General features: G+C 34.8%; 1 protein-coding gene across 1 annotated transcript; it reads right to left on the reverse strand.

Annotated features, from left to right (window-relative positions):
• Positions 1 to 5,846: 5,846 nt before the first annotated feature.
• LOC109680896 (olfactory receptor 51G2-like) lies at positions 5,847 to 6,794 on the reverse strand. The gene has a single exon (XM_020155544.1). It carries the CDS (start codon positions 6,792 to 6,794, stop codon positions 5,847 to 5,849), a length of 948 nt encoding a protein of 315 aa, XP_020011133.1.
• Between the last annotated feature and the right edge of the window lie 12,755 nt (positions 6,795 to 19,549).

The raw sequence follows: 19,549 nt of genomic DNA on the forward strand, positions 1-19,549 counted from the left end.
CTATTTAAGTTACACCAGTTCTTAGACACTTTTTTTCATGTCTGTGAAATATAGTGATGCAACCTTTGTGAGGTACAATGGTTCTGGGGTTAAACTATGATAAAATCTCAACTTTGTCACATATTATCTATAGTTAAACAGGAATCACAATATTGGACATAGCACTGAATGCAAAGGTCAATAACTCATGCTTCCCCCAAAAGATGTTTTGTAAAATTCTGTTTCACAAAGTAAGTATTTTAAAAAACTGCAGAAAACCCAGTCTTAGTCATGTGCATACTAATTTGGCAAACTCCTGACTATCAAGGAAAGGAAACAGAGAGGCCTCAAAAGCTTTCCACTCCGATGATATAGGTCTTAAATAAGTCTTGGATGTTGGACATATCCTAATAAACAAGCGATTCTTCCTTGGGAAAGATATGTACAGTAAGTCAGATATTGAAAATAGGTAGTACACAGTTATAATTCCTTGTGGTAAAGCAAGCAGAAGTCAACTCCATATGTGCCTAGATTTTCTTTCCGACAATCCTTACAAGCTTAGATAGGGATGTTAATGCATACTGAGAGTAGCTCTTCCCTTACTGGAAGAATAGAGGTATATCTCTGATGCTATGAGATATGGCAACTACTAGATGGAATGAAGATGAAGAAAGAGGTCCTAGAAATGTGCTTAGGTGTCTACTTGAGATTTTTCACCAAATACTATGCTGAAAATTCACAGGCAAGATTTATGACACCTCAGCAGAGAACATCACTAGAGGAAAGGGATATGCTCTATGTTGAATGGAGATTCTGGAGCTCATACCTGAGACACATTAGAATTTGAACAAAGTAGAGAGAAGCTAGCTCTTTGAATTCCTTGGACATTTATTTGACACCTCCTGGGTGGTTGAAAGGTTACATTTACCACAGTAGTAGTATTATAAGCTATAAGGCCTAAAAGTAAAATTCAGTTGAAACTCATATAAGTAATTTTGGAAAATGGCATTTGGCACTGTAATTTTTAAGATGAAGGGAATTGTACTTTTGTAATTGAGTTGAAAAATTTATTTCTGGCAGGAGTACAGGTTAATAATTTTGAAACTATGTGGAATGAACTCCTGAGAATATAAGTGTAAAAAGTAAGATTTTTCTGCTAAGAAATTGTAAACATTATTTTTAAAGTTATACAGATTTTTCTGCTAAGAAATTGTAAATATTATTTTTAAAGTTATACAAGAAAAAATAACTTTGCAAATTTGCAATTCTAATATAATTTTTCTCTTCATAACTGAAAAAGAAAAACATGTTGAAATTAAAAAGCTTCTGCACAACAAAAGAAATGGTTTTTAAATTGAAGATGCCACCCACAGAATAGGAGAAATTCTTTGACAGCTGTACATCTGATAAGGAGTTGATAACCACAATAAACAGGGAGCTTACAAAAACCAAATCCCCCAAAATATACCCAATGAAGAAATGGGCAAATGAATTGAACAGAGTTTTTAAAAGGAAGAAGTCCAAATGGCTAAAAAACACATGAAAAAGTGCTCACCATCCCTGGCTATAAAGGAAATGCAAATAAAACCACACTAAGATTCCACCTTACACCTGTTAGAATGGCTACCATTAAGAACACAAATGACAAAAAATATCAGCGAGCATGCAGGGAAAAAGAACTGTCATACACTGGCTATATAAACTAGTACAACCACTATGGAAAATAGTATGGAGGCTCCTTAAAATACTAAAAATAGACCTTCCATACAATCCTGCAATACCACTTCTAGGGATACACCCAAAGGATTGTGAGTCAAATTACAACAAAAGCACCTGCACACACATGTTTATTGCAGCATTATTCACAATAACTAAGCTATGGAGATAGCCAAGATGCCCCACTTATTGATGAATGGATTAAGAAAATGTGGTATTTATTTACAATGGAATTTTACCAGCCACAAAGAAGAATGAAAGTTTGTCATTCGCAGGTAAATGGATGGAACTGGAGAATATCATTTGAAGTGTAGTTATCCAGGCTCAGAAGGCCAAAAGCCCTCTCTCTTATTTGGGGACTATAGGCCTAATACAAATATAGCAATATTTTGAAACACTGGTCAGGGGTAGGGAATCTAAAACCTTAAATAAGGTTTATATATTCACTATACAAGAATAAATATAGAAATCTTATACTGACTGAAACTACCATAAGAAAGGGATTAAGGTAGAATGAAGAAAATTAGAGGAGATAAACTAATTGGGGTTATAATACATATTTACATGGAAATATCACAGGGAATCTCCCATGTAGCTACCTTTATCTCAATCTAAAATTTCATGTCATTTTATCTTTTCTCTTTTTTTTTTTTTACCTACATAATCGGAGAATAGGAGAGCAGAAAAAGAACAGTCCAGGTGAGGGGGGAGGTATTAGGGAAAGGGAATAGGAGGGTGAAAATGGTGTAATAAAATGTGTACCCATCTAACTAAATGAAAAAATGATACCTGCTGAAACTATTCCAGGAATCAGGGGAGAGGGATGAAGGAGAATGGTTGAGGAAGCAAATTCATATATGATATATTTGATACATTGTAAGAACCTATGTAAATGCTACAGTGTACCCCCATCCATCACAACAATAAGGAAAAAAAAAAGAAAAACATGTTCAGATGAGCAAAATTACACTAAAAATATTAAATGAAGTTATTCAGACTAAAAAGAAATGATAGCAAGTATGAATTTTTATCAGTGCTTAGGAAAACAAGTTGCTACATCAGGCTAACTTGATGATAAATATAATACTCTCATATAATAAAAAATAATTTGCTCACATGCAAATCATGATGCATCCATAACTTGAAGTAGAGAACTTCTTAAAAATAAAACAATGGACTGGGGTATAACTCAAGTGGCAGAGTGTCTCTCTAGCAAGTGTGAGATCCTGAGTTCAAAACCAATAGCTCCCCACCAAAAAATTAATAAGATAAATAAATAAACAAATAAAAGAAAGCAGTCCTGGCAAGGTGGCTATGATAATAATCCTAGCTACTAGGTGTCAACAATCAGTTGGATTGCCATTCCAGGTCAGCCCATATAAAAAGTTAGGGACAGCCCATTTCAAACAATCAAAATCTGGGAATGGTGGCACATGCTTGTCATCCTAGCTCTGCAGGAAGCATAAAAAAGAGAATCTCTGTCCCAACTGGCCTAGGCATAGAGCAAAAGCCTATTCCAAAAAATAATAATCAAAACAAAAAGGGCTGGGTGTGGCAGCCCAAGCCCAAGTAGCTCAATTGGTAGAGTTTCTGCTTAACAAGCACAAGGTCCTGAGTTCAAACCTCAGTACTGCCAAAAAAAATAAATTTTGAAAAAAGGAAATAACTTATAAGCTACATGGATGGATCTCAATATTGTCCTAAAGAATGAAAGAAGAAAGATAAAAACCAATAAAATAACATATACTTTATTGGTACATGTAGTTAAAATTCTAGAAAGACAAAAATTAAACTGTATTAACAAATTCTGTTTTTCTTTGTTTGGCATTAGTAGGGGTTGAACTCAGGGCCTAGTGCTTGCTAGACATGGACCCTACCACTTGAGCCATTCTGGCAACTATTTATGCTTTTGTTAGTTTTGAGACAGGGTCTTCCTTTATGCCTGAGCCGGCTTGGGCATGATCCTCCTATTTCCATTTCCCTGTATAGTGGGATGACAGTTGTATGCCACCACCCCAAATTATTGGTTGAGATGGGCATCTTGTGAACATTTTTCCTGGTCTCTATTCATGATCCTCCCAATCTCTGCCTCCCTAGTAGCTAGAAATACAAGCTTGAGCATTGCACCCAGCTAAAATCTCTGTTTAAGGTAAGTTGAGTGGAGAAAAGTGTCAAGAAAAGAATATAAAAGAACAATAGAAAACTTATGGGGTTGATGAATGTTTATTATCTTGATTGTGGTAATGAACACAAGACTGTATACATTTTTCAAATTTATCATACTGTACATTATATATGTGTATGATTTATAATATGTCAAAGATAGCTCAATATAATTGTTTGCATTAAAATAAAATGCTTGAGATATGAGACCATGAAGGAAGATTACCTGACTCAACAGTGAATGTATCAGGAGAGTAATCAAAGGTATCCTCCTCGATGTGTTGAAACTGGATCTATATGTGTGTGGGGTGGGAAAACGAAGAAAAGCGTAGGGCAGACTTATAGGATGAACTAATAATCAGATGCCAGAAAATTGCACTGTGTTTATGGTATGCTTCAACTATTTTGTGTTTCTAGCATTCAAAAACTAAGGCAGGATCTGTGGAAAAAAAGATCAAGGAAGTCCGTATTTCACATGCATGAGTGTTTATCTAGTCTTCCACGAAAGCTTTCTCTTTACTGATGTGTCCCTTAAATTTGCACAGATCAAGTAGATTCACTCCACTATGTATTTTCAACATAAAATCAGCTATCTTCCCTCAAGAACTTACCATACCATGGAGAATGACAGGCTTACATAGCTTTTCCCTTGATTATTTAATTTTTCGTACTGGAGAAGTAATATTTTATTCTGCTTTCTTTAAACTTTGAGTAGGCAGTGACGTATTGTAGTTGAGTAAATATATTCCTAAAGACAATTCGAAAGGGAAATCAAATTTGGCATTATTTCTTTTCTCCTTTCCATCATAGCATTACAAATATCTGACTCAGAGCATTAGCACTTTACTTATAAGTAAGTGAAAATCTTACTTAACCTTTATATTTTTAATAGAGAAATTCCATCAGAGAAGTTAGTTAAAAATTCAATACAGGAAGGAAGAGGCCATTACTAGTGAGGAAACTGATTTCAGTAACTCTGACTTATTTATAAGAATCTAGCCACTTATCATGAAAATGGCCTTCAGGGTGTCTTTTGTCTTACTTTTTCAGGGAAAATTGAGTTGTACCTGGAGTCTGTCATTCAAAAAGTAAAGCATTTCATAATAGTTGGTGAAAGCACAAGATTTTCGATTTATCTATTATGAATTTATGAGCTATTTAACTCCATTGAGAAAGCTAGGGAATATTGGAATTTCTGCCTACTTTTCAAATTACAGAGTTTAAGAAAATCACTAGGTGTCAGTGACTCACGTCTGCAATCCTATCTACTTGGAAGGTTGAGATCAGGAGGATTGTGGTTTGAGGCAAGCCAGAGCAAATAGTTGATGAGATCCGTCTTCAAAGTAATCAGAGCAAAATGAGGCTCAAGTCATAGACAGCCTGAATTCAAACCCTAGTCCCACCAAAAAAAAAAAAAAAAAAAAAAAAGAAAGAAAGAAAACACCCTGCTGCATTGTGATACACTATCTGGCAGTAAGTAAGATCTTTATTTCTTTAAAGAAATACAATTTTTAGGAATTTTTGCTTAGTTTATGTTTTCCAGGAGCAATCCAGATTTATAGCTATGTAAGTCAGAAGAAATATGTTTTTTGATTTTATATATATATGTATCAAATTTTCTGAAAGTATAAATAAATGAGGCCCTCTTGAGCTTAATTTTGTAGAGTTCTAGGTGGTTTTTGGAAGAGATCTTACTAAATTCTATTATAACCTGCCCACTTTTAGATATTAATATATTCTCTTAAGAGGACATAGATTTCTCCTACATTACCTAAGTCTTTTAAGGATGAGATTGATTTTTTCTAACATGAGAAATATGGTTTTTCCAACTGAACAGTTTTGGTTCTTATGACTGGGGAAACACCACACTGTACTTCGGTTTCCTTTAATGGATTAGAAGGAAGTTACAATATGTTCCTTGAATGTCTTCAGTAAGCAGGCTTTTCTCTAGGATTGAGGAATGATTCAGCAATGCTTTTGCCTGTGAGTTAGTGCTTTTTGGAATGGAGCATCTTTATAATGCGTACCTGAATTTCTTTTGTTCTGACACTGTAGATAATTGGGTTGAGCATTGGTGGCATAAGAAAGTGCAGATAAGAGAGAATCATGTACACCTGAGCTGGTAGTTTCTTTTTCCCAAAGTGATGGATCATGGACAGGCTAACTAGTGGGGTATAAAATAAGAGTACAGCACAGAGGTGGGAAATGCAGGTATTGAAAGCTTTCAGCCTCTCATCATTGGAAGCAACACTCAATACAGTCTTCAAGATCAGCACATAGGAGAGGAGAATGAGCACAGCATCCATCCCCAGTGTGGAGAGCATGACAAAGAGCCCCAAGCCACTGTTGACAAGAGTGCTGGAACAGGACAGCCTCAGAATATCAGGATGTACACAATAAGAATGAGACAGAGCACTCACAGGCTGAAACTTCAGTCTTCCAAGGAACACAGGCAGGGGCAGATGGAGGACACCACTACGGGTCACGATGGCCAGTCCAATGGATCCAATGCGTTTGGATGTGAGAATTGTGGCATAGCGTAAAGGCTCTCGGATGGCCACACAACGGTCAAAGGCCATGGCCAACAGAACAGCAGATTCAATGACTGAGAAAGTGTGGATGAAGAAGAGCTGCACAAAGCAAGTTGCAGCTCCGATCTTCCTCTGGCCCAGGAGAAAAACAGCTACCATTGAAGGCAGGGTGGAAGCTGAAAGGCCCAAATCAGCTATTGACAACATGGAAAGGAAGAGATACATGGGTGTGTGGAGACTGGGCACAGAGTTAACAATGTACATTATGGTGATGTTGCCGACCACAGAAAGAACATAGATAAAGCAGATAGGAATAGCCATCCAGCAATGAGCAGCCTCCAGTCCAGGAAGATCCATTAATATGAAGAAGAAGCTGCTGGCATTACTGTATTTAGGAATTGCCATAATTCTGGGAAGTGATTGACCTGGAAAAAATTATGAAGAAACCAAATAGCTATTTTTTTCATAGCATTTTCTGATCATCTCACCCATGTAACACCATTGCTCTTGCCTGCAGAGTAGTAGTGCACGTTTTTCTTTTCACAATACTGAATTCCATTCTCTTAGAGGATTCTACTATTAAGTAATGCTAACATTTTGTAGTTGTTTGCCCAAGTGTTGTTAGCACATTTGGACTATTAAAAAAAAACAAACCTTCCTTCTCATCTTGAAGCTATTTCAAGGTTTGAAAACTATGTAGACGAACCCCATGTTGAGAAAATAGTCCATGTCCATGAACAATATTATTTCTTGTACTAGAGCACAGGTAGGTTTCTAAAGAAACCAAGGCAAGGAGAATTGTGTTTATTGGCTCCTTGGGAGTAAAACTGTGCACTATAAGTAATCAATATTTATGCTAAATTCCTGATATTGGCAGATATATCTTTTTTTCTGAAAGGGATCCAGGACATAACAAGTAAAACTGTCAGAAGGAAGTAAAACAGGTTTGGGTTTGATTTATAAATTTATTTGAATTAAATTTCTTCTCAGTCTCTCTGCATGGTACTCACTAAAATGTTTGGATTGCTGGTATGGATTTATGAATGGTAGAAGGAAAAACACTGCACAATATATGCAGTCAGAAACAAAATATATTGGCAATGGCATTACACATTTATGGAGCCCTTGCTATGTACTAAATATCAGTAACAATGGCATAGAACATATACTTCTAACTTTGAAATTCTAATGTCCAATAGTCAACAGAGAACACATGCATATACTAGACTAAAAGGGCATTGACTGATAGATCACTGTCCCAACTATGAATCTATAACCTGTTCTCCACAACTCAACATTTTTGAAAATGGTGTTGAGTATTGTCAAGGACCCCTTTTAAAGAAAAAAATATTGTGTGAAATTTGATTACATAGAATTCAAAGGAAACCTGATCACATATCTCAATTCTACCTTCTATGAAGATTTCCCTTCTAAATATGTTAGAAATTTTTTCTCAATAAAGGAGACTTCTAAATCTTGGCTAGTAGAGCAGTCTATTAAATCCTAATTAATTTCCACAAGTCAATTCTAATGGTGCCCTATAAATTCAGAAAGAACATCTACAATCTCCATCCCACATGGTAACATTGGCCTAAGGAAAACAAAGTAGGAATTCTGTGAAGGGTTTACAAATGTGTCAAAATTGAAGAAAGTCTATAAATTGAACAATAAGCAATTATTGGCAACAATTATAGGACAAATAGTAAAGGAAGAAGAACCACAGTTGGCCATAAAGGCCTATCTTATTTGAGAAAAGAGAAGAAAAAAAAGAGGAGAGCTGAGTTGTATAGTTGTATGAGTATACTTCTGGAGGTAAGGGGGGTAGGCTATTAGGAGTCATCTATCATGCTCTGAAAAAAACTCTATTAACTACAGGTGAAGTCATGGGCAACAAATAGACTGTATTCATCAACCTGCTCTTGTTAAGGTTTATCTGTAGACTGTTGACCACATTGTATTTTCAAAAGCATGGAAAAGCACTTCCTCTCCCCATCAAAAAATGTTTGCCAATAAACTGAAAATTTCAAAAATGTAGAAACTTGCCACTACATTCATAAAAATGAAGTATTTGAAACATAGAAATTCTAGGGGGGTGGATTTTAACAAGTAATGTTGACTTACATAGCAATCATTTCCTGAAACATGACCAGAGTAGCAAAGAAGACAATTTGGGAGAAGATACAGTTCCAGAGATGTGCCCAAGGATATTCATCAAGCTGGTGATCAGTTCACAAATGAGGTCTACTTGGAAGTCTCTATTTTGATCCTACTTTCTAAAGGCTATTAGGAAAAAGAACTGATGAATATCAGACTGAGGTTCATATAAGCTGAGCAGCAGGACCATAGGTCACCTCACATGCGTGAGTTAGTCCAGGCATAGGTCTTGAACTGTATATAGACTTAAATACATTCTAAATACAAGATTCCATCTATCCAATCCAAAAGGGCTTCCCAAAATACAATCCTGAGTGGAAATAAGCAAGGGAACTACAGATTCTGGAAATTAACTGAGACAGGAGAGCAGGAAGAGAAAAATAGAGATACAGTGTATTCTATGATGGTAATAATTTCTTTAACATAATTCAATGTCTACTACATCTAGAAACATTGCTAGACTCTAGAGTGAGCTAATAATTTATATAAAACCAAATTTTAATGGAGTATAATTATGAGGATAGTAAGATTGGACTTGTTTTAGTTGTGGAAATAAGATTCTTTTCTTCTGTGTGTGGGGTTTGGTGGATGGAACCTAGGGTTTCAGCATACTAGGCAAACACTCTACCACTGAGCTGCAGCCCTAGCTCTTGGAAATAAGTTTTGAGGAGACACAGGTGTTCCCAAGAGGTATAGCCATGGTGCTGGGCCTTTAAGGACTCACTGAATACAGTTAAGCAGAAGTAGGAAACAGGCATTTATCTAACTATTGCTCCTATAATCGCTGGTATAATTGCTTTTCAATTATACGTGGGAGCAAATGGGAGAATTAGTTTCTCCCGTGTGAGTTTTTGAGAAGACGTTTTCAAGTGAGTAGTGAAAAATGCTGTCTTTTTAACTGAGCTATGCCAGAAAAAACTCAGGAAGTTGTGTTATTTATGAAGGTCATTGATAAAGTACTGAATTGACTTTGTAACATCCCTTAGAAAAAACTGAAATTATGTGTTTCAGAATGCAGCTAATTCAATTGTGACATTTAAGTAATAAAGAAAAATTTTGTATGACTGAATACATCATATACATATATGTATGTGTGTATATATATACACACACATACACACATATATATGTATAAAAATAGCATAATGAAACCAATTAAAACTGTTAAAAGGGGGAAGGGAGAAGTGGGTTAAGAAAGAGAAATAAAGGGGATAAATTTGATCACAGTACATTATATTCATATATGAAAATATCACAATGAAATTCCTTTGCACAATTAACTTATACTAAAAAATTTTTTAAATTAAAGAATTTAATGTCTACATTTTTGACAATGTTAAGTCATTCCTACCTGCTTTCTTGTCTGAAAAAATGAGGCACCTGGATATTTCTTGTAATCTCACAGTCTTAATAAGGATTTATTTTTGTATGTTGGATGTTTAGGCATTTTAATTTTAGCAAGGAACAGCAATATGAACTTGAAATTAATCTATAAAGAGACATACATTGTGAAATGTTCAGATTTGTTCTCATTTAAATGCTAAAATGCCAGTGTTTAACAAGGAACAGAAAGCAAGAAGACTCTTTGGAGAAAGGCCAGAATTTGTAGGATAAACTTGATAATAATCCCATCACAGTTCACACCAAACCATGACATGTGCACTGAGCAAATGGCTTTTTGCTAAATTCTGTCTGATAATTGAGGATAATTATGCAACTTCCATGAATTCTAGTTATTTTTAATTCAACTTTCAAAACTTTAGTTTCTATATTGCTCATATCCTAGATAGCCGTATTTTCTTGGGCTGAGAAGCACTACATGAACTAAACTGCACTGGCTCTTCAAATTGCATAATGAAGATCTATGATAGTTTTTTCAAAATTAATCTTGTGGCATAAGATTAATTTTGTCAATCACTTACACTTTTATTTTTAAGGTAAGATTTCCATCTAAATCTTCATCTTGGAGACTATTGGTGGCTATTTTGTGTAGCCTATATTATAATGTTCTAGGATAATTAGAAACCATGTTTTTGGTTTTTCTCTCTTCTTTCTTTACTTCCTCTCTTTCTTTTCTTTATAGTGTCAGTTATTTATCAATTCTAACACATGCCATGCATAAATGTAGTTTGACTTGCATTTGATCTCAAACTGCAAGAGGAACAATTGGATGATTTGGGAAAGACAGAAGTAGGTTAGAGATTATTTCCCAAAACTAGAACATTTCATATAAGAGAGCTTGAAGTAGTATATATCTACAACAAATGTCCTCACTGCCTTAGAGATCCTCATAATCATGTCTGGATAACCTGTAACCTTTCCTTGACTTTGATCGTTAGTTAGCTACACATATGACATAGCCTAAGGTATTTCTTGTCACTCACCAGATTCCAGGACAGAGACTGTGGATGGTGGTGCAGCTGTAGCCTCATGAGGCTCCTTACCTTGTGTGTAATGCCAAGTGAGAAGACTCATAAATATCTGGTTCTAGCTTTCCCTGAAGGCTCACATACAACACCCGTGATGTAAGTTATCAGAGCAAATTAAATGTGCATGTGCCAGACAAAGCTGTCTATTGCTAGTTATTGTGGGCATTTGCTCACTTTGAAAAATCATACATGACTTAAGCTTAGAACACAATTGTGCTTCATGCTTCCTTTCTTTTATTCTCTAAGGTCATTTTAGCTCCTTAGAGATAGAAGTCATTCCATATCACCTAGCCATGCTGGCCAAGAAATACCTTGCATCACATTTAGAACTCCACATACATAAATTACTTACAAATTATAAACTCCTCTCCAGTAGTTTTTTTTCCCTTAAATTGTTGGAGATTAGAGTGGAACATATATAGTACTATTTCTATTTTTGATAATATGAATAAATGGTCTCTAACTTAACCTAAATTTATTTATTGTTTGTCTTTATTAGAGTCATGTGCAGCTTACTTTTCATTTGTATTCTGCCTTTTGTTTTTTTATAAAAACCTCTATCTTCTTCAAAGTGAGCTCTTTCTATTTTCTGAGACATTAAATGAGATTAAAATGATTTACAAGAAGTATATGGAACGTGCCTGGAATTTTTTGAAGCCAGGGAGAGACTGATAGAACTTTCAGTTTTAGTAGTTGTACAGCTGGAGAGAAATGGCCTGGGAAGTTGAGGTAGAGACCAAGTTAGGATTGAGACACAGGGGCCACCTCAGGTGACTCAGATATGCACTAATTTAATGGTCTCCTAGAAGTACTCACCTGACTCAAGATAATAGTGTACTCATGCAAAGGACCCTATGCAATATCAGCAAGAAAAAGGTATAGGCAAAGGTTAGTCCAGTATAAGCTTCAAAGTATTTCCTCTCTCTCTGCCAAGGGTCACTCCAGCTCTGAACTTCAGGGTCACACGAGCAGTATCTTTTTTGGGGAAGTGTTGTTTAGCTTTAGGGCTCAGAATTACTAATGGGAGCTGGTCATATATATGATCAGAATGTTCATGCCCCATATTAAGCAGTAAGTTCAGACAATAAATTGCATGTTTATTTTACACATACCACTGAACTGCTTATCTTGAGAAGCTGCGTTGGGTATAGAATAGCATCACTATTTCAGCAACTCTTAATATTGCACAAATTTAGTTCTCAGAGACTAGCCAAAGGAAATTAACATGGCTACAAAGATAAGCAAGAACAGAGTAAAATAGACCAGTTGCAATAACTATTTTCTTATAGGATTCTCTTGTAATTAAAAAATATTATTTCCCCCTCTGGATAGGTATTAGACATGTTTTCATTCAGCATTACTAAAATATGATTAGCTTTTAATGTGGCTCAAGAATAATTCTGATGCCAGTGACAGAAAATACAAAAGCATACATTAAATACAACAAATATTGCATGCTTGTAATAGTGGAACTACTGTATGGAACACAGGGGAAGAAGGAAAGGAAAAGAGAATGCTAGAGCATCAGTAATATTGTAAAGCATAACATCTGTGAAGGTAAAGGATATAAGGATGTTTACTGAAAGCTGTTGAGAAATGGGGGGTGGGAGGTAAAGGGGTAAGGGAGAATAATGGAAGGGGTTGAATGGTCCAAAGTAAAGTATACCCCATCAGGGTTACATTGAGAAACTCCTTTGAACATCAACTTAAATATTAATGACAAAAGACAGGATTGTAAAATAGGTACTGTGTGTGTGTGTGTGTAGGGGTACTTGTGGGAGGGTGAGGGTGATGGAGGAGATTAGGGTGAGGGTAGATGGTAGATGGACTTCTTATTCCTGTATGAAATAGAACAAAGAAACTTCTTGCAATTACTTTAAGTGGGGTGAGAAGGGAGTTGGAAAAAGAGACAATGGGGGTGATGTAACTAATGTACAATATAAGCCTAATCAGAATTGTCACTATGAATCTCCCCCTGTATAATGAATATATTGTAATAAAAAATTAAAAAAAAACCCAATATGTTAGATATGATTAATTTTCAGTCATTTAACTATGAAAAACCTAGTGTTGCTCAGAATTAGAACTAAAAAAGTTCTAGATTTAGGAGTAGAAAATATATTTAAGTTGATTCCAAGGTTAACTTTATAGTTGAGAGGAATAAAAAAATAAGAAAGTGTAGATATTGAGATCCTTTTAGAGTATGTGTGGTCCTTAGTACATATGAAAGAAAATGAAATAATAATGGTTGCGTAGATTTTTAGAAGACTGAGGAACTGAGACTAGAGATCTCAAGACTAAATCTAGGTGCTAAGTCAAAGTGTGAGCATGTTTGAAAGACAGACACTGTAGAGACTGACATGCAAGCTTTGAAGATGAAACTATTCATGAATGATGGTGACCATTAAGAGTTCTAGCACTAGAGATGTTGACACAACAATTTATGTCATTTGCTGACATGATAAATTTTGTGGTTTTAGAGTTCTTTTCACTGACAGATATTATATACTACTATGCTCATTGGTTTATTTTTTGTTACCCTTACCTGAAAACAAACTGCAAGCCGGATATGGTGCTACATGCCTATAATCCCAGCATTCAGGAGGCTGAAGCAGGAGGATCATGAGTTGGAGGCCAGCCTGGGCAACATATCAAGACCCTGTCTCTAAAAATGAAACCAAAAACCGTCAAACAGAAAACCAGAAAGAAAGGAAAACAAACTACTTTGTTAAATAAGAACTTTGATTCATTGTATGTTTTCAATTCCTCCACAAGTCAAGGATAAAGTAGATAATGACTAAATACACAATCACCCTATTCAACTATATGCAGATAATACAAACTTTCTTTTCTTATCCTTTGCAAGATAAACTGTAAAGGTCCAAATTTCTCCAACCAAAACATATAAAACTTTGGAAAAAGAAATGAGAATAATTATTTCAAATTTTTATTTTTTTATTTTATTTTATCATTTTTACATTTACTTATATATGTATACACCCCACCACCCCACTCCTTCTTCTGGGCAGAACCTGTACCACCCTCTTGCTCTCCATTTTTGTTGAAGAGAAAATATAAGTGATAATAAGAAAGACATAGCATTTTTGCTAGTTCCTTACCTCTACTTACATTAGTATTCCAATATATGTTGCTGTATAATAACAAACTCCTTATTTGTCTTATTTGTCAATTTATTTGTCTTGCAGAACTGGTATATGCAAAACCAGTTTAAATATTGATATAATTAATCAACAGTTATTGAATTTAAGTGATGAATAAAATTATACAAATATTAAAAGAAGAATTTGTATTCTAGAGAGCAAAAGAGAAAGCCATAGCTATGTTTTTTGTAAAATAAGTTATGATTTAAAAAAAAGTGCTCTGAGATAAGGAAGAATTGCTAAAAGGAAATTTGCATGATAAATTTAAGCAATAGTTAAGAATGAAAGAGAAAATCATAAGCTGTGCTATTTTTCAAAGTATAATATACTAGAATCTCTTATTTCTTTGTTTCCATGTCTACATGGGTATAAAATAAAGCAAAATTTCAGAAGTAACAATGGGATTCATGTATTTATTTAGTATCATGTTCATTTACCAAGATCTGTGTTATAAATGTGTCTTGGGATTTTTCTGTTGCTTTCGATGAAAATTTTCATAATTTAGTCTTGCTGCTCTTTGGTTTTCACCACATGCACAATGGAGTTCATCACAGTAGAATGAAGAACTGCATGTTCTCCAAGGTCATGCAAAAGGGTGAAGAAAGCTTTGGCCCAAAGTGGTGCAGCATAGACAGATAGATCATGGATGTAAAAGTAGACCCACAGCACACAGGTGGGAGAGCCTTGAGGCAGACACCTTGGAAAGCAATGCTCAGTACAGTTTTCAAAATCAACATGAAAGGAGAACCGGGAGAAAGTAAGGTCCCACAGGGGAGAGCATCTAAGGATTCTATTGATCCTCGTATTGGCACAGGAGAGGTTGATGAGGTCAGGGTAAAGGCAACAGGAATGAGAAAGAACATTAGAGCAACAGAAGCACAGGCTCCTCAAGAGGAGGAGGAGAGGCACCTGTACAGTTAAGGTTCCCACAAGAATAACCAAACCTGTCCTGGCAATCACAACATTGGTGCGAATGGAGGAGGAGTGCAATGGATGATAAATAGCCATATAACAGTTAAAGGCCATTGTCAGAATGATGGCTGACTCAAAGCCCTGCAAGCACTAAGAGAGAACTTTTGGTTGAAGCAGAGAAGTTCAGCTCTCTAGCATCCTGCCAGAAGATCATCAGGTGAAGGTGAAGAGGGATCAGAGGCAGCTGGGATCAGAAACAGCTAGCATAGCCAAGAACAGGTACATAGGCACATGGAGAGGCTGTTTCCTCCACATACCTGTAATGATGGTCAGGTTGGCTACCAAGGTAATGAAGAACATGGTATAGAAGAGTATCAAAATCCAAATGTGCATAGCTCAGGGATTACTGTGACCAAGGATGTGTAGAAGATGGACTGTTGACAGGGATGCCAGGGATGCATGCCTTCCCTGGAAAGAAATACGTTGTGCCAGAAATTTGACCAAAGCATTTAATTGGCAACATATCTTTTGCACATAAGGGGGAGCTACTATAAGTTCATTAACATAACTCATCCAAATTCATAGATGTTATTATAATTATAGTAGTAGGTCATGACCAGAGTATCTCTTACTGCTTTGATTAATAATGATACCCATTAGACACTACTGTTTAAACATGTATCATTTTTAACTCAATTATGACCTATAATTAGAATTTCCAAAAATGATTTCCATCAAACGATGAATGGATAAACAAGTCATGGTGTACTAGAAGTTGATAATAAAAATCAGTGGATTACTATACAGGCAGCAATGCAGATGCATGCCAAGTGCATAATGCCGAGTGAAGGAATTAAAACACAAATATCTGTATAAAATATGATTATGTTGATATGATATCTTTGAAAGCCAAATCTATAGGGTTAGAAATCTGAAAATAGCTCCCAGGACCTAAGACAGTGGAGGAAAGGGTTGCCATCAAGGCAGCATGTACATTTTTTGAATGTATATTTTAATTTTAGTGGAGTTTAAATGAAGGCATAACAATGAGAACTCATAGAACTATGCACCCAAAATTGTGAGATATACTGTATTTATGACATAACTCAATCTGGATCCTTGAAAAACAATAAATAGCTATGTGTTCTTACTATCTGGTATCTTTCAGAATAATTTCTGATGCAAAATATTTTATCACAGTAGAGATAGAATCAGGACAAAGATATCAAGACAAGAAATGATGCTGAGGGTTACTGTGAATGTTATCCTGGTTTAGAAGTTTGGATTTAATAATATGCCTTGATCAATTGCATATATGGACTTGTATTTTCTGAGAAAAATACTTAGTTTCTATTTTTCAATATTAAAGTATACCTGAACTAGAACTGCTTCTAAAAACATCAATTTGAATGTTTAGAAATGCCTGGTAAGGCAAATTATAAAATAAAATGCATAATGTCTAACTATATATATATAATTCTCATACTGATGTTAATAATAAATATAACAATATTAGTTAACAAAATATACTTTTGTCTGGCATATTAGGATACTTCAAAACATTGGTAATGTGAAAAGAAAGAAGACAACTTATTTAATATATTGAAAGGAAGTATATCAGTTAAATAGGCAATATGGATATACTTTGATACAGTGACTTTTTTGTCATTGCATTACTAAAGATTGAACTCAGGGCCTTGAACTAGCCAGACAAATGTGCTATCAATTGAGCCACACCTCAACCAACCCCTTTAAATTTTTTAATTAATTAATTATTTTGAGATAGTGTCTCACTAATTTTTTTTTCTTTTTTTTCCTTTTTCTTTTTTTATTTTTTTCATTTTTCTTTTATTATTCATATGTGCATACAAGGCTTGGTTTATTTCTCCCCCCTGCCCCCACCCCCTCCCTTACCACCCACTCCACCCCCTCCCGCTCCCTCCCTCAATACCCAGCAGAAACTATTTTGCCCTTATCTCTAATTTTGTTGTAGAGAGAGTATAAGCGTTGTATGGGCTACCCTCAAACTGAAGATCCTCCTGCCTCTGCTTCCCAAGTAGTCAGGATTACAGACATGAGCCACCATGCTGGCTCAGTTCGCTAGTCTAACTTGAGCATTTTTTCCTACAGAAGTACATTTGCAAGTATATAAACAAAGCATAGACAATATAAAAAATCATTAACAGGATAGTTCATTTTTTTATTTTACCTTCTTACTATATAGAGTGGAGTTTTATTCAGGCATAAAGAATAATGACATGTGGTTTGGAGATAAATGGACGCAATTGGAGAACATCATGTTAAGTGAAGTAAACCAGACTCAAAAAATCAAAAGCCATGTTTTCTCTCACATGTGGAAGATAGATCCAAAAGATAAACATAGGCACAAAAATAAGCATGATCATATACAAACTCATATAGAACATGTGTGAAATAGTGGAACTACTCTATGGAACATGGGGAAAGAAGGAAAAGAAGTGAGAATGATACAGCATCAGTAATGTCACATAACATAAGATGTGAAGTTAGACGATATAAGAATGTATATTGAAAGCTGTTGAAAAATGGAGAGTAGGAGGTAAAGTAGTAAGGAAGAGTAATGGAAAGTGTTGAATGGACCAAAGTAAAATATACTCACAGTAGTCATACATTGAGATACCCCTTTGAAAATTAACTCATATTAATAATGAAAAACAGGACTGTAAAATAGGTACAACTTTTTAACTCAGAGAGCTTTTTTTGCATTGTCATGGAAAATTGCCTTCAATAAATCCTTGAGAGAAGAGTCACAAGATGTAGAATAATAGTCTGATGCCATCTACCTTAATATATTTAATTTTCTACTTAGATAAATTTAGGGAGTTTTGTTATGTTCCCTATGAGCAAAACTGCTATATTTACTCCAAAATTAAATAAAATGATCCTCTATATTTAAAGTTTTGACCACTTGTATACACAAGTATATAAAAAAGTTATTATATTTGCTAAATAGCTCAACACTTCCTAAACATATCTTATCTACTCAGAGCTTCCATTACATGTTTTCACTCCAGTTTATTTTTAATACAGTAAAAGAAGAAATCAATCAGACCCACTCTTTCTGATAAAACAACAGTGTTTATTTCTCCAATACAGTACACTCTCTAAGACATATAATATCTAATATACACTTGTGGCAGAAGTAAATTTAAACTTCTTGGAGAGGAGAGTTGGGAATTCCCGAACCATTTGAAATCTCGGCAGAGCTTTTCAGGCACCTAGGAGACCCTAACTTGTTGGTCTATAAAGCACCATAAAATCCCTGAAGAGAGGCTGGCTGTACTTCTCTACCTCAAAGTGAGGAGTTCTGAGTATTGGAGGAAAGGACAATCCTGACAAACAATACATCTGAAAGTGAACAGACCCTTCATTGTGCAGTGAGTGAAGTATTTCAGAGATAAGTAATATCAGCTACCATCAAACTCTGAAAAGTCCGTTTAATTCAGTTGATATAAAAATAGCCAATTTGCATTAAAAGTAAAATTTTAAAATAAAAAAAAAGACAGGGTAAAAGGACCAAACCAACTAAGTAGTGTTATTGAGCTAGGAATATATGATTTGAAGGTTAAATTGTTTGGAGAACTTAGTGTTTTATAAGTACCACATTTTAAAGTGAAATTATTGGCTAATTTTATCTTCTTTTTATCTGTTTTGTCTAAGTAATAATGATTTTATTTGTCATCAACTTATTTAAAGGATACTGATTAATGTCAAATGTACATATTCTATTTAAAAAGCTGAATTTTACATGTAAAAACTCCCCAATGTCATGTGCTGTGGTTTTTGGCTTGATAACTCTCTCTAGTCCTGAAACCAACATCTCAAGAATATTATTTATAAGCAAGCATGGCATTTGGATAAATCAGCATCCTCTAGTTTTAGGTGTTAAACTATGGAGATCACCATATGCCTTTTCAAGTTTATAGTTTTTCTTTGTCTTCCCCCATTAAGCAAAAGAGCTTTTCCAAATTTGAGGTTATACCTACTGGTGGTATTTGTCATCGTCTTTACAAATGCCAAGATATTCAAACAGGACTCTGTGTTCTGTGATCATGGCCATTCAAAACCAAGATTAAATTAGTATAAAAATTTAGAATTGTTCCAGGTAGAGAACTATTCTTCTAGTGTCTAGAGATTTCTGGACATGCAGTTTAAGTTTGAATTAACCGTATAAGATAGCTATATTTTTTAATGTGAGTTTTCTTTAAAGTCACTGTAATTTTGCAAATGTTGTATGTTAGTAAAGTATACACATTTGCCTTTCCCCAAAAGATGCTTCTTCAGAATTCTTAAATTACAATTTATCAGTGCAGTTTATCCTGTATTTTAAAGTTAAAACAAATATTGATCTAGACAGAGATATAAATTTGTTATATATCTCTGAATCTTCAATTTTGTAAATTTTGTTTTTCAATTATGTCAACATTACTTTTTTGGTTTAATCTTTCTAAATAAACATTAAGAT

Source organism: Castor canadensis, chromosome 1 (genome assembly GCF_047511655.1).
Source record: "Castor canadensis chromosome 1, mCasCan1.hap1v2, whole genome shotgun sequence".
NCBI classification, from domain to species: Eukaryota; Metazoa; Chordata; class Mammalia; order Rodentia; family Castoridae; genus Castor; species Castor canadensis.

Excerpts from the sequence above, each read along its gene's own strand:
- LOC109680896 (XM_020155544.1), bottom strand. The coding sequence starts at position 6,794 with ATGGCAATTCCTAAATACAGTAATGCCAGCAGCTTCTTCTTCATATTA.